Source organism: Pseudophryne corroboree, chromosome 5, assembly GCF_028390025.1.
Source record: "Pseudophryne corroboree isolate aPseCor3 chromosome 5, aPseCor3.hap2, whole genome shotgun sequence".
NCBI classification, from domain to species: domain Eukaryota; kingdom Metazoa; phylum Chordata; class Amphibia; order Anura; family Myobatrachidae; genus Pseudophryne; species Pseudophryne corroboree.
Genome location: NC_086448.1, coordinates 134,247,626 through 134,261,935, shown reverse-complemented (window position 1 = coordinate 134,261,935; position 14,310 = coordinate 134,247,626). Strand labels below are relative to the sequence as shown.

The 14,310-nt window shown below is 48.0% G+C and overlaps 1 protein-coding gene across 3 annotated transcripts in view; it reads left to right on the top strand.

Moving 5' to 3' along the window:
• The window catches only part of SNX13 (sorting nexin 13), a 266,302-nt gene that overhangs the window by 217,994 nt on the left and 33,998 nt on the right, over positions 1 to 14,310 (top strand). For all 3 annotated transcript variants that reach the window (XM_063921738.1, XM_063921739.1, XM_063921741.1), the window contains 3 exons: positions 339 to 446; positions 561 to 671; positions 8,267 to 8,416. In XM_063921738.1, coding sequence (XP_063777808.1) covers positions 339 to 446; positions 561 to 671; positions 8,267 to 8,416 — 369 coding nt within the window. The remainder of the gene's footprint in view (positions 1 to 338; positions 447 to 560; positions 672 to 8,266; positions 8,417 to 14,310) is intronic.

Genomic DNA, 14,310 nt, shown 5'->3' with positions numbered 1-14,310 from the left:
AAAATGGTGATGTTGCCCATAGCAACCAATCAGATTTGGTCTATTATTTTCTAGGATGCAATAAAGAACAGATTGCTAGAATTTTGTTGTTGCTATGGCCAACGCCACCACTTTTAGTTTTTTAGAAACTTTAGTAAATCTGCTACTTAGTTTAGTCTTATAGTATGTTTCACGCGTGTATTTCTGTGATTGCTTGCTTGACTGCCGTTGCAGTACATTTAGTGAAGCACCACGCTATACTGTATACTGTAACTATACATATGTCTATGTCCTAGTAGCAGTGGTCTTCTCTTTGTGTTCTTTTGCCATTAGTTTTTTGTTTTGTTTACCGGTTTCAGTTTGAAAACCTCGCCAGCCTCCTGAAGCTGCCGGGAAAAAAGACCTTCAACAACATGGACAAAGAATTTTTAGAAAAGAGAAAAACAGATCTGAATTCTTACTTACAGGTATCCGTCTTCCATTCTGTACCTGGAAAATACATTTCTGGGCTTTATCTGCTGCTTTGGGTGAATGTTTAGGTGACAAGTGTTCACATGTGTATGTTTGTTTTTATGTTCTAGTTGTTAATGACGTCTGAGTTGCTGAAGGCCTGTCCATCTCTTGCCCATTGCGTATTTGACTTTCTTGAGAACAAAGCCTACAATAAAGGAAAGGGGGACTTTGCACGTAAGGTAATGGTGCTGATTTCTTCATGTCTAAACTTCCCATTATACTTCTATGTAATTAGTACACGAGGAAAGCTGGTCCTAATGACTAAGGGGGGCGTTTTCTTCCAAACATAACTGTAGCATGTTCAGCTGCCCCAATACCTTATATTGCAGTCTGACCATACAAAAGTGCCATCTGATTAAGGTGGTCATTCCAAGTTGATCGCTAGCTGCATTCGTTCGCTGTGCACCGATGAGGCAAAAAACTGCACTTTTGCGCATGCGGCGCAATGCGCACGCGCGACATACTATTACAATGAGCGATGTAGTTTCACACAAGGTCTAGCGAAGCTGTCCAGTCGCACTGCTTGCCGCAGAGTGATTGACATGAAGGGGGCGTTTCTGGGTGTCAACTGACCGTTTTCAGGGAGTGTGGTCGGAAAAACGCAGGCGTGGCAGGAAAAACGCAGGTGTGGCTGGGCGAACGCAAGGCGTGCTTGTGACGTCAAAACAGGAACTGAACAGTCTGTAAGTCATCGCAAGCGCCGAGTAAGTATTGAGCTACTCTAAAACTGCACAAAAAAACTTTGCCGCCGCTCTGCGATCCTTTCGTTCACACTTCTGCTAAGCTAAAATACACTCCCAGTGGGAGGCGGCATAGCGTTTGCACAGCTGCTAAAAACCGCTAGCGAGCGAACAACTCGGAATGACCACCTAGGTCTGATGTCTTCCTAAACCTGTCACTACTCCTCAGTCATGGTGAGGCTGGTGCAGCTGTGGACAGATACCTGCAGATGCACATATGGCAGGGGAGTCTTGCTAAAAAGCAATTGATCCGCTTTACCTGAGAGGATCTAATCATCCAAGTCCAAAGCAGGTTCTCTTCTTATTTTCAGACTCTAATAATAATAATAATTATTATTATTATATATTTCTCTAACGTCCTAGTGGATGCTGGGGACTCCGTCAGGACCATGGGGATTAGCGGCTCCGCAGGAGACAGGGCACAAAAATAAAGCTTTAGGATCAGGTGGTGTGCACTGGCTCCTCCCCCTATGACCCTCCTCCAAGCCTCAGTTAGGTTTTTGTGCCCGTCCGAGCAGGGTGCAATCTAGGTGGCTCTCCTAAAGAGCTGCTTAGAAAAAGTTTTTAGGTTTTTTATTTTCAGTGAGTCCTGCTGGCAACAGGCTCACTGCAACGAGGGACTTAGGGGAGAAGAAGTGAACTCACCTGCGTGCAGGATGGATTGGCTTCTTAGGCTACTGGACACCATTAGCTCCAGAGGGATCGAACACAGGCCCAGCCATGGAGTCCGGTCCCGGAGCCGCGCCGCCGACCCCCTTACAGATGCCGAAAAGCGAAGAGGTCCAGAAACCGGCGGCAGAAGACTTTTCAGTCTTCATGAGGTAGCGCACAGCACTGCAGCTGTGCGCCATTGTTGTCACACACTTCACACCAGCGGTCACGGAGGGTGCAGGGCGCTGCGGGGGGCGCCCTGGGCAGCAATGAGAATACCTTGTTCTGGCTAAAAAATACATCACATATAGCCCTTGGGGCTATATGGATGTATTTAACCCCTGCCAGGTCTCACAAACTCCGGAGAAGAGCCCGCCGAAATAGGGGGCGGGGCCTATCTCCTCAGCACACAGCGCCATTTTCCTGCTCAGCTCCGCTGCGAGGAAGGCTCCCAGGACTCTCCCCTGCACTGCACTACAGAAACAGGGTAAAAAAGAGAGGGGGGGGCACTTTTTTTGGCGTTTTTGATATATATTAAGCTGCTATAAGGGAGACAACACTTCTATAGGGTTGTTCCTATATATTTATAGCGCTTGGGTGTGTGCTGGCAAACTCTCCCTCTGTCTCCCCAAAGGGCTAGTGGGGTCCTGTCTTCGATAAGAGCATTCCCTGTGTGTCTGCTGTGTGTCGGTACGTGTGTGTCGACATGTATGAGGACGATGTTGGTGTGGAGGCGGAGCAATTGCCGGTAATGGTGATGTCACCCCCTAGGGAGTCGACACCGGAATGGATGGCTTTATTTATGGAATTACGTGATAATGTCAGCACATTACAAAAATCAGTTGACGACATGAGACGGCCGGAAAACCAGTTAGTACCTGTACAGGCGTCTCAGACACCGTCAGGGACTGTAAAACGCCCTTTACCTCAGTCGGTCGACACAGACCCAGACACGGACACCGAATCTAGTGTCGACGGTGAAGAAACAAACGTATTTTCCAGTAGGGCCACACGTTATATGATCACGGCAATGAAGGAGGCTTTACATATCTCTGATACTGCATGTACCACAAAAAAGGGTATTATGTGGGGTCTGAAAAAACTACCTGTAGTTTTTCCTGAATCAGACGAATTGAATGAAGTGTGTGATGAAGCGTGGGTTAACCCCGATAGAAAACTGCTAATTTCAAAGAAGTTATTGGCATTATATCCTTTCCCGCCAGAGGTTAGGGCGCGCTGGGAAACACCCCCTAGGGTGGATAAGGCGCTCACACGCTTATCAAAACAAGTGGCGTTACCGTCTCCTGAAACGGCCGCCCTCAAGGATCCAGCAGATAGGAGGCTGGAAACTACCCTGAAAAGTATATACACTCATACTGGTGTTATACTGCGACCAGCCATCGCATCTGCATGGATGTGCAGTGCTGGGGTGGTTTGGTCGGATTCCCTGACTGAAAATATTGATACCCTGGATAGGGACAGTATTTTACTGACTATAGAGCATTTAAAGGATGCATTTCTATATATGCGAGATGCACAGAGGGATATTTACACTCTGGCATCGAGAGTAAGTGCGATGTCCATATCTGCCAGAAGAAGTTTATGGACGTGACAATGGTCAGGTGATGCGGATTCCAAACGGCATATGGAAGTATTGCCGTATAAGGGGGAGGAATTATTTGGGGTCGGTCTATCGGATTTGGTGGCCACGGCAACAGCCGGGAAATCCACCTTTTTACCTCAGGTCCCCTCCCAACAGAAAAAGACACCGTCTTTTCAGCCGCAGTCCTTTCGTTCCTATAGGAACAAGCGGGCAAAAGGACAGTCATATTTGCCCCGAGGCAAAGGAAAGGGTAAGAGAGTGCACCAAGCAGCTTCTTCCCAGGAGCAGAAGCCCCCCCCCGGCTTCTGCAAAGCCCTCAGCATGACGTTGGGGCTTTACAAGCGGACTCAGGGGCGGTGGGGGGTCGACTCAAGAATTTCAGCGCACAGTGGGCTCACTCACAGGTGGACCCCTGGATCCTGCAGATAATATCTCAGGGTTACAGGTTGGAATTCGAGAAGTCTCCCCCTCGCCGGTTCCTAAAGTCTGCTCTGCCAACGTCTCCCTCAGACAGGGCGACGGTATTGGAAGCCATTCACAAGCTGTATTCTCAGCAGGTGATAGTCAAGGTACCCCTCCTACAACAGGGAAAGGGGTATTATTCCACACTATTTGTGGTACCGAAGCCGGACGGCTCGGTAAGACCTATTCTAAATCTGAAATCTTTGAACCTGTACATACAAAAATTCAAGTTCAAGATGGAGTCACTCAGAGCAGTGATAGCGAATCTGGAAGAAGGGGACTTTATGGTGTCCCTGGACATCAAGGATGCTTACCTGCATGTCCCAATTTGCCCTTCACATCAAGGGTACCTCAGGTTCGTGGTGCAAAACTGTCATTATCAGTTTCAGACGCTGCCGTTTGGATTGTCCACGGCACCTCGGGTCTTTACCAAGGTAATGGCCGAAATGATGTTTCTTCTACGAAGAAAAGGCGTATTAATTATCCCTTACTTGGACGATCTCCTGATAAGGGCAAGGTCCAGGGAACAGCTGGGGGACATAGTAGCACTAACCCAAATAGTGCTGCAACAGCACGGGTGGATTCTGAATTTTCCAAAATCTCAATTGACCCCGACGACACGTCTGCTGTTCCTGGGAATGATTCTGGACACGGTTCAGAAAAAGGTGTTTCTTCCGGAGGAGAAAGCCAAGGAGTTATCCGAACTTGTCGGGAACCTCCTAAAACCAGGGAAAGTGTCTGTGCATCAATGCACAAGAGTCCTGGGAAAGATGGTGGCTTCTTACGAAGCGATTCCATTCGGCAGATTCCACGCACAAACTTTTCAGTGGGATCTGCTGGACAAATGGTCAGGATCGCATCTGCAGATGCATCAGCGGATAACCTTGTCGCCACGGACAAGGGTGTCTCTTCTGTGGTGGTTGCAGAGTGCTCATCTGTTAGAGGGCCGCAGATTCGGCATACAGGACTGGGTCCTGGTGACCACGGATGCCAGTCTGAGAGGCTGGGGAGCGGTCACACAGGGAAGAAACTTCCAGGGAGTATGGTCAAACCTGGAGATGTCTCTTCACATAAATATACTGGAGCTAAGAGCGATTTACAATGCTCTAAGCCTGGCAAAACCCCTGCTTCAGGGTCAGCCGGTGTTGATCCAGTCGGACAACATCACGGCAGTCGCCCACGTAAACAGACAGGGCGGCACAAGAAGCAGGAGAGCAATGGCAGAAGCTGCAAGGATTCTTCGCTGGGCGGAAGATCATGTGATAGCACTGTCAGCAGTGTTCATTCCGGGAGTGGACAACTGGGAAGCAGACTTCCTCAGCAGACACGATCTACACCCGGGAGAGTGGGGACTTCATCCAGAAGTCTTCCACATGATTGTGAACCGTTGGGAAAAACAAAAGGTGGACATGATGGCGTCTCGCCTCAACGAAAAACTGGACAGGTATTGCGCCAGGTCAAGAGACCCTCAGGCAATAGCTGTGGACGCTCTGGTAACGCCGTGGGTGTTCCAGTCAGTGTATGTGTTTCCTCCTCTGCCTCTCATACCAAAAGTACTGAGAATTATACGGCAAAGGGGAGTAAGAACGATACTCGTGGCTCCGGATTGGCCAAGAAGAACTTGGTACCCGGAACTTCAGGAGATGCTCACGGAAGATCCGTGGCCTCTAAGACGGGACCTGCTTCAGCAGGGACCGTGTCTATTCCAAGACTTACCGCGGCTGCGTTTGACGGCATGGCGGTTGAACGCCGAATTCTAAGGGAAAAAGGCATTCCGGAAGAGGTCATTCCTACACTGGTAAAAGCCAGGAAGGAGGTGACTGCACAACATTATCACCGCATTTGGAGAAAATATGTTGCGTGGTGTGAGGCCAGGAAGGCCCCCACGGAGGAATTTCAATTGGGTCGATTCCTACATTTCCTGCAAACAGGATTGTCTATGGGCCTCAAGTTGGGGTCCATTAAGGTTCAAATTTCGGCCCTGTCGATTTTCTTCCAGAAAGAATTGGCTTCAGTTCCTGAAGTCCAGACTTTTGTAAAAGGAGTACTACATATACAGCCCCCGGTTGTGCCCCCAGTGGCTCCGTGGGACCTTAATGTAGTTTTGGATTTTCTCAAATCCCATTGGTTTGAGCCACTCAAATCGGCGGATTTGAAATATCTTACATGGAAAGTAACCATGCTACTGGCCCTGGCTTCAGCCAGGAGAGTGTCAGAATTGGCGGCTTTATCGTATAAAAGCCCATATCTGATTTTCCATTCGGACAGGGCAGAACTGCGGACGCGTCCTCATTTTCTGCCTAAGGTGGTGTCAGCGTTTCACCTGAACCAGCCTATTGTGGTGCCTGCGGCTACTAGCGATTTGGAGGATTCCAAGTTGCTGGACGTTGTCAGGGCATTGAAAATATATATTTCAAGGACGGCTGGAGTCAGAAAATCTGACTCGCTGTTTATACTGTATGCACCCAACAAGCTGGGTGCTCCTGCTTCTAAGCAGACGATTGCTCGTTGGATTTGTAGCACAATTCAACTTGCACATTCTGTGGCAGGCCTGCCACAGCCTAAATCTGTCAAGGCCCATTCCACAAGGAAGGTGGGCTCATCCTGGGCGGCTGCCCGAGGGGTCTCGGCATTACAACTCTGCCGAGCAGCTACGTGGTCGGGGGAGAACACGTTTGTAAAATTCTACAAATTTGATACCCTGGCTAAAGAGGACCTGGAGTTCTCTCATTCGGTGCTGCAGAGTCATCCGCACTCTCCCGCCCGTTTGGGAGCTTTGGTATAATCCCCATGGTCCTGACGGAGTCCCCAGCATCCAATAGGACGTTAGAGAAAATAAGATTTTACTTACCGATAAATCTATTTCTCGTAGTCCGTAGTGGATGCTGGGCGCCCATCCCAAGTGCGGATTGTCTGCAATACTTGTACATAGTTATTGTTACAAAGAAATCGGGTTGTTATTGTTGTGAGCCGTCTGTTCAGAGGCTCCTACGTTGTCATACTGTTAACTGGGTTCAGATCACAAGTTGTACGGTGTGATTGGTGTGGCTGGTATGAGTCTTACCCGGGATTCAAAATCCTTCCTTATTGTGTACGCTCGTCCGGGCACAGTATCCTAACTGAGGCTTGGAGGAGGGTCATAGGGGGAGGAGCCAGTGCACACCACCTGATCCTAAAGCTTTATTTTTGTGCCCTGTCTCCTGCGGAGCCGCTAATCCCCATGGTCCTGACGGAGTCCCCAGCATCCACTACGGACTACGAGAAATAGATTTATCGGTAAGTAAAATCTTATTTTTTTTATCCCATTAATTTTTAAATTGGGGAGGAAGATTATGATTGCAGGTTGCAGCTAGTTAATGACCCACTGCAGTTCCATGCTGCATTTAGGCTCATGATACATTTGTTTTTATACAATATCATGGCCGTAGTCCAAGCTTGGCACAATGTATGAGAGATGGTTAGAGTTAGGCTGTGTGTGTGTGGGGGGGTGGTGGTTTTGGTTAGGGTTAGTATATAGGAGGGGAGAGTTAGGGTTAGGCAGCAGGAGGGGTGAGTTAGGGGTAGGGTTTAAATACTTACCAGGATTTGTTGGGATTTTGACTGGCATGGTGCCACAGGTGGCGTCCTGACTGTTGGGTGTAGGTATTCTCACTGCCTGGATTTCATAACCTACCCATCTAATGGGACGATGTATGCTGTAATACACAAGCAACCAATGCCTCATGAATGTTTGTCATAAACTTCTTCCTAGCTCCTGTTGCAGACACTCTGTATCCAACAAAATAGTTAGGTTCTAATTGTCTCCATTCTGTAAACTAAAGCTGGGTACACGCCTATCGTCGGCCCGTTTTCCCAATAGAAGAGCCACTTACCTCCCTGCTGCTGCTGCGTCACAGGAGGTCACGGTTGGATACATTCTCCTCGGCTGATCAGGAGCGTTTAACCCAATCAAAGCTGGGGATTGAGTAGGTGTGTACCCAGCTTTACTCTGAAACAAATGAGAGACTTCTTTAGGGCAGTTGGTTACAGATTTTTATATTTAAAGCAATAAGAGTCGTACATGACTAATCACATCAGATATTAGCGTACAATGTCATATGTACAATAGGTTTTTTTTTCTAACGTTTCACTCCTTTCTTTGCGATGATAGTATATATAATATTTATCCCTAATTTAATATTGGCCAAATTAATTAATATATTCACAAGGAAAACAATAAAACAATGGCACATTTTGAGACCTTACTGTATGTACAGTATGTATTATTATTATTTTTTTAAAGCAATGCCATTTTTTTCCCGTATGTTGTATTTTGTAGATGGATACATTTGTAAATCCACTGCGCAATTCAATGAGAAACGTTTCCAACGCTGTGAAGTCCATACCAGATAGCTTGGCTGAAGGGATGAATAACATGGGTAAAATGTCAGAAAGATTTGGGCAAGATCTAAAGCAATCCTTGTTTAAGGTTTGTATAGTCTTGAGTAAACATATAAAGTGTTGTATCAGCACTACTGGCGTATATCACATATTTCCTACTAACTAGCACAGTAACATCTAAGAATTGTATGAATTTTGCACAGTTTAATTTACCTTTAGGGTACAGTAAACGCTATAATCTGACACCTACTTTCCCCTCTCCTGCATGTTATGAAATAAACCCATATACTTACTAAACCGGTTATGTGATATCCTTCAATTTCAACGCGAATGGGCCACTTCAGATAAAATAATCAACAGGGGTTGCTGAATCTTAAGTCACTGAAATGAAATCCCCAGACCAACAAACACCAGAAATATCATAGTGTAGTATTCTAATTTTTAATTAACAAATAAGGGTCTAAAATGTGTGCATAATAAAATAAGTGTGCTTATCATAAACCTACCACCAATCGAAGGAAACCATGCAAACCGCATCACAGACTACACTCAGACTTCCAAGTCCACATGTCCTTTTTGCATGATAAGTAAATGCTGGAGGAGCCATACAACCCGTTTCGCTCAAAGATTTCAAAGATACTAGCTAGATAGCGACATATATAATATGTATATAAGCAAAGAAGTAGGCGACACTCAGGAGACTTAAGCTTATCAGTGTAGTTTTCATGCACGATTCCACATTCCGAAGGAGGGCACCGCAGCAAGTAATCATTTGAAATGGATGGAGAAATTGGCAAGGGCAGGAATCTGACCCTCTTGGACAAGGGCCAAATTATGATGGCTAGACGACTGAGTCTTCAAAAGAGCAGGGCTTGTGCATTGCTCCCTATATATTCTCTGACTCCTGGAAGGGGACCCACCTACTTTAATTTAATTCTTGGTAGGATGTTGTTTTTTAGTTTGACTATGCTTTCTTGCTTATTTCTCTGACGTCCTAAGTGGATGCTGGGGACTCCGTCAGGACCATGGGGAATAGCGGCTCCGCAGGAGACAGGGCACAAAATTAAAAGTTTGACCACTAGGTGGTGTGCACTGGCTCCTCCCCCTATGACCCTCCTCCAAGCCTCAGTTAGGTTTTTGTGCCCGGCCGAGAAGGGTGCAATCTAGGTGGCTCTCCTAAAGAGCTGCTTAGAATAAAAGTTTGTTAGGTTTTTTATTTTCAGTGAGTCCTGCTGGCAACAGGCTCACTGCAACGCGGGACTAAGGGGAGAAGAAGCGAACTCACCTGCGTGCAGGATGGATTGGCTTCTTAGGCTACTGGACACTAGCTCCAGAGGGACGATCACAGGTACAGCCTGGATGGGTCACCGGAGCTGCGCCGCCGGCCCCCTTACAGATGCTGAAGAGAGAAGAGGTCCAGAAATCGGTGGCTGAAGACTTCCCAGTCTTCTTAAGGTAGCGCACAGCACTGCAGCTGTGCGCCATTGCTCTCAGCACACTTCACACCGCGGTCACTGAGGGTGCAGGGCGCTGGGGGGGGGGGGGCGCCCTGGGCAGCAATGTAATTACCTTTACTGGCTAAAAATACATCACATATAGCCCCTGGGCTATATGGATGTATTTAACCCCTGCCAGGATTACAGAAAAAACCGGGAGAAGAGCCCGCCGTGAAGGGGGCGGGGCCTATCTCCTCAGCACACAGCGCCATTTTTCCCACACAGATCCGCTGGTGGGAAGGCTCCCAGGCTCTCCCCTGCACTGCACTACAGAAACAGGGTTAAAACAGAGAGGGGGGGCATTTTTTGGCGATATTATTATATATTAAGCTGCTATAAGGGAAAACACTTACTATAAGGTTGTCCCTGTATAATTATAGCGCTTTGGTGTGTGCTGGCAAACTCTCCCTCTGTCTCCCCAAAGGGCTAGTGGGGTCCTGTCCTCTATCAGAGCATTCCCTGTGTGTGTGCTGTGTGTCGGTACGTGTGTGTCGACAGGTATGAGGACGATGTTGGTGTGGAGGCGGAGCAATTGCCTGTAATGGGATGTCACCCCCTAGGGAGTCGACACCGGAATGGATGGCTTTATTTATGGAATTACGTGATAGTGTCAACACGCTACAAGGTCGGTTGACGATATGAGACGGCCGGCAAACCAATTAGTACCTGTCCAGGCGTCTCAAACACCGTCAGGGGCTTTAAAACGCCCATTACCTCAGTCGGTCGACAGACACGGACACTGACTCCAGTGTCGACGGTGAAGAAACAAACGTATTTTCCAGTAGGGCCACACGTTACATAATCACGGCAATGAAGGAGGCGTTACATATTTCTGATACTACAAGTACCACAAAAATGGGTATTATGTGGGGTGTGAAAAAACTACCTGTAGTTTTTCCTGAATCAGATGAATTGATTGAAGTGTGTGATGAAGCGTGGGTTACCCCCGATAGGAAGTTGCTAATTTCAGAGAAGTTATTGGCATTATACCCTTTCCCGCCAGAGGTTAGGGCGCGCTGGAAAACACCCTCTAGGGTAGATAAGGCGCTCACACGCTTATCAAAACAAGTGGCGTTACCGTCTCCTGATACGGCCGCCCTCAAAGATCCAGCTGATAGGAGGCTGGAAAATACTCTAAAAAGTATATACACACATACTGATGTTATACTGCGACCAGCAATCGCCCCAGCATGGATGTGCAGTGCTGGGGGGGTTTGGTCGGAATCTCTGACTGGAAATATTGATACCCTGAATAGCGACAATATTTTATTGACTATAGAGCATTTAAAGGATGCATTTTCTTTATATGCGAGATGCACAGAGGGATATTTGCACTCTGGCATCAAGGGTAAGTGCGCTGTCCATTTCTGCCAGAAGAAGTTTATGGACGCGACAGTGGTCAGGTGATGCGGATTCCAAGCGGCATATGGAAGTTTGCCGTATAAAGGGGAGGAATTATTTGGGGTCGGTCTATCGGACTTGGTGGCCACGGCAACAGCCGGAAAATCCACCTTTTTTACCTCAGGTCACCTCCCAACAGAAAAAGACACCGTCTTTTCAGCCTCAGTCCTTTCGTTCTCATAAGAACAAGCGGGCAAAAGGCCATTCATATCTGCCTGAGGCAAAGGAAAGGGTAAGAGACTGCAGCAAGCAGCTCTTTCCCAGGAGCAGAAGCACTCCCCCGCTTCTGAAAAGTCTTCAGCATGTCGCTGGGGCCTTACAAGCGGACTCAGGTCCGGTGGGGGGGTTGTCTCAAGAATTTCAGCGCGCAGTGGGCTCACTCGCAAGTCGACCCCTGGATCCTGCAGGTAGTATCACAGGGGTACAGATTGGAATTCGAGACGTCTCTTCCTTGCAGATTCCTGAAGTCTGCTTTACCAACATCTCCCTCCGACAGGGAGACGGTGTTGGAAGCTATTCACAAGCTGTATTCCCAGCAAGTAATAGTCAAGGTACCCCTACTACAACAAGGAAAGGGGTATTATTCCACGCTGTTTGTGGTACCGAAGCCGGACGGCTCGGTGAGACCTATTCTAAGTCTGAAATCTTTTGAACACTTACATACAAAGGTTCAAGTTCAAGATGAAATCACTCAGAGCAGTGATAGCGAATCTGGAAGAAGGGGACTTTATGGTGTCCTTGGACATCAAGGATGCTTACCTCCATGTCCCAATTTGCCCTTCAAACCAAGGGTACCTCAGGTTCGTGGTACAAAACTGTCACTATCAGTTTCAGACGTTGCCGTTTGGATTGTCCACGGCACCCCGGGTCTTTACCAAGGTAATGGCCGAAATGATGATTCTTCTTCGAAGAAAAGGCGTATTAATTATCCCTTACTTGGACGATCTCCTGATAAGGGCAAGATCCAGAGAACAGTTAGAGGCCGGTGTAGCACTAACCCAAGTAGTGCTGCAACAGCACGGGTGGATTCTAAATTTTCCAAAATCCTAGCTGAGCCCGACGACACGTCTGCTGTTCCTAGGGATGATTCTGGACACAGTTCAAAAAAAGGTTTTTCTCCCGGAGGAGAAAGCCAGGGAGTTATCCGAGCTAGTCAGGAACCTCCTAAAACCAGGAAAAGTGTCAGTGCATCAATGCACAAGAGTCCTGGGTAAATGGTGGCTTCTTACAAAGCGATTCCATTCGGCAGATTCCACGCAAGAACCTTTCAGTGGGATCTGCTGGACAAATGGTCCGGATCGCATCTTCAGATGCATCAGCGGATAGCCCCGTCTCCAAGGACAAGGGGGTCTCTTCTGTGGTGGTTGCAGAGTGCTCACCTTTTTGGAGGGCCGCAGATTCGGCATTCAGGACTGGGTCCTGGTGACCACGAATGCCAGCCTGAGAGGCTGGGGAGCAGTCACACAGGGAAGAAATTTCCAGGGAGTGTGGTCAAGCCTGGAGACTTCACTTCACATAAATATACTGGAGCTAAGGGCAATTTACAATGCTCTAAGCCTGGCAAGACCTCTGCTTCAGGGTCAGCCGGTGTTGATCCAGTAGGGCAACACCACGGCAGTCGCCCACGTAAACAGACAGGGCGACACAAGAAGCAGGAGGGCAATGGCAGAAGCTGCAAGGATTTTTCACTGGGCAGAAAATCATGTGATAGCACTGTCAGCAGTGTTCATTCCGGGAGTGGACAACTGGGAAGCAGACTTCCTCAGCAGACACGATCACCACCCGGGAGAGTGGGGACTTCATCCAGAAGTCTTCCACATGATTGTGAACCGTTGGGAAAAACCAAAGGTGGACATGATGGCGTCCCGCCTCAACAAAAAACTGGACAGGTATTGCGCCAGGTCAAGAGACCCTCAGGCAATAGCTGTGGACGCGTTGGTAACACCATGGGTGTACCAGTCAATGTATGTGTTCCCCCCTCTGCCTCTCATACCCAAGGTACTGAGAATTATAAGGCGAAGGGGAGAAAGAACGATACTCGTGGCTCCGGATTTGCCAAGAAAGACTTGGTACCCGGAACTTCAAGAGAAATGCGCACAGAGGATCCGTGCACTCTACCTCTAGACTTACCGCGGCTGCGTTTGACGGCATGGCGGTTGAACGCCGGATCCTGAAGGAGAGGGCTCCGACGGAGGAATTTCAACTGGGTCGATTCCTACATTTCCTGCAAACAGGATTGTCTATGGGCCTCAAATTGGGGTCCATTAAGGTTCAAATTTCGGCCCTGTCGATTTTCTTCCAGAAAGAATTGGCTTCAGTTCATGAAGTCCAAGCTTTTGTCAAAGGAGTACTACATATACAGCCCCGGTTGTGCCTCCAGTGGCACTGTGGGATCTCAATGTAGTTTTGGGATTCCTCAAATCCCATTGGTTTGAGCCACTCAAATCGGTGGATTTGAAATATCATACATGGAAAGTGACCATGCTACTGGCCCTGGTTTCGGCCAGGAGAGTGTCAGAATTGGCGGCTTTTTCGTACAAAAGCCATATCTGATTTTCCATTGGGACAGGGCAGAACTGCGGACGCGTCCTCAGTTTCTCCCTAAGGTGGTATCGGCGTTTCACCTGAACCAACCTATTGTGGTGCCTGCGGCTTCTAGCGACTTGGAGGACTCCAAGTTGTTCGACGTTGTCAGAGCCTTAAAAATATATATATATATTTCAAGGACGGCTGGAGTCAGAAAGTCTGACTCGCTGTTTATACTGTATGCACCCAACAAGCTGGGTGTTCCTGCGTCTAAGCAGACGATTGCTCGTTGGATTTGTAGCACAATTCAACTTGCGCATTCTGTGGCAGGCCTGCCACAGCCAAAATCTGTAAATGCCCACTCCACAAGGAAGGTGGGCTCACCTTGGGCGGCTGCCCGAGGGGTCTCGGCATTACAACGCTGCCGAGCAGCTACGTGGTCAGGGGAGAACACGTTTGTAAAATTCTACAAATTTGATACCCTGGCTAAGGAGGACCTGGAGTTCTCTCATTCGGTGCTGCAGAGTCATCCGCACTCTCCCGCCCGTTTGGGAGCTTT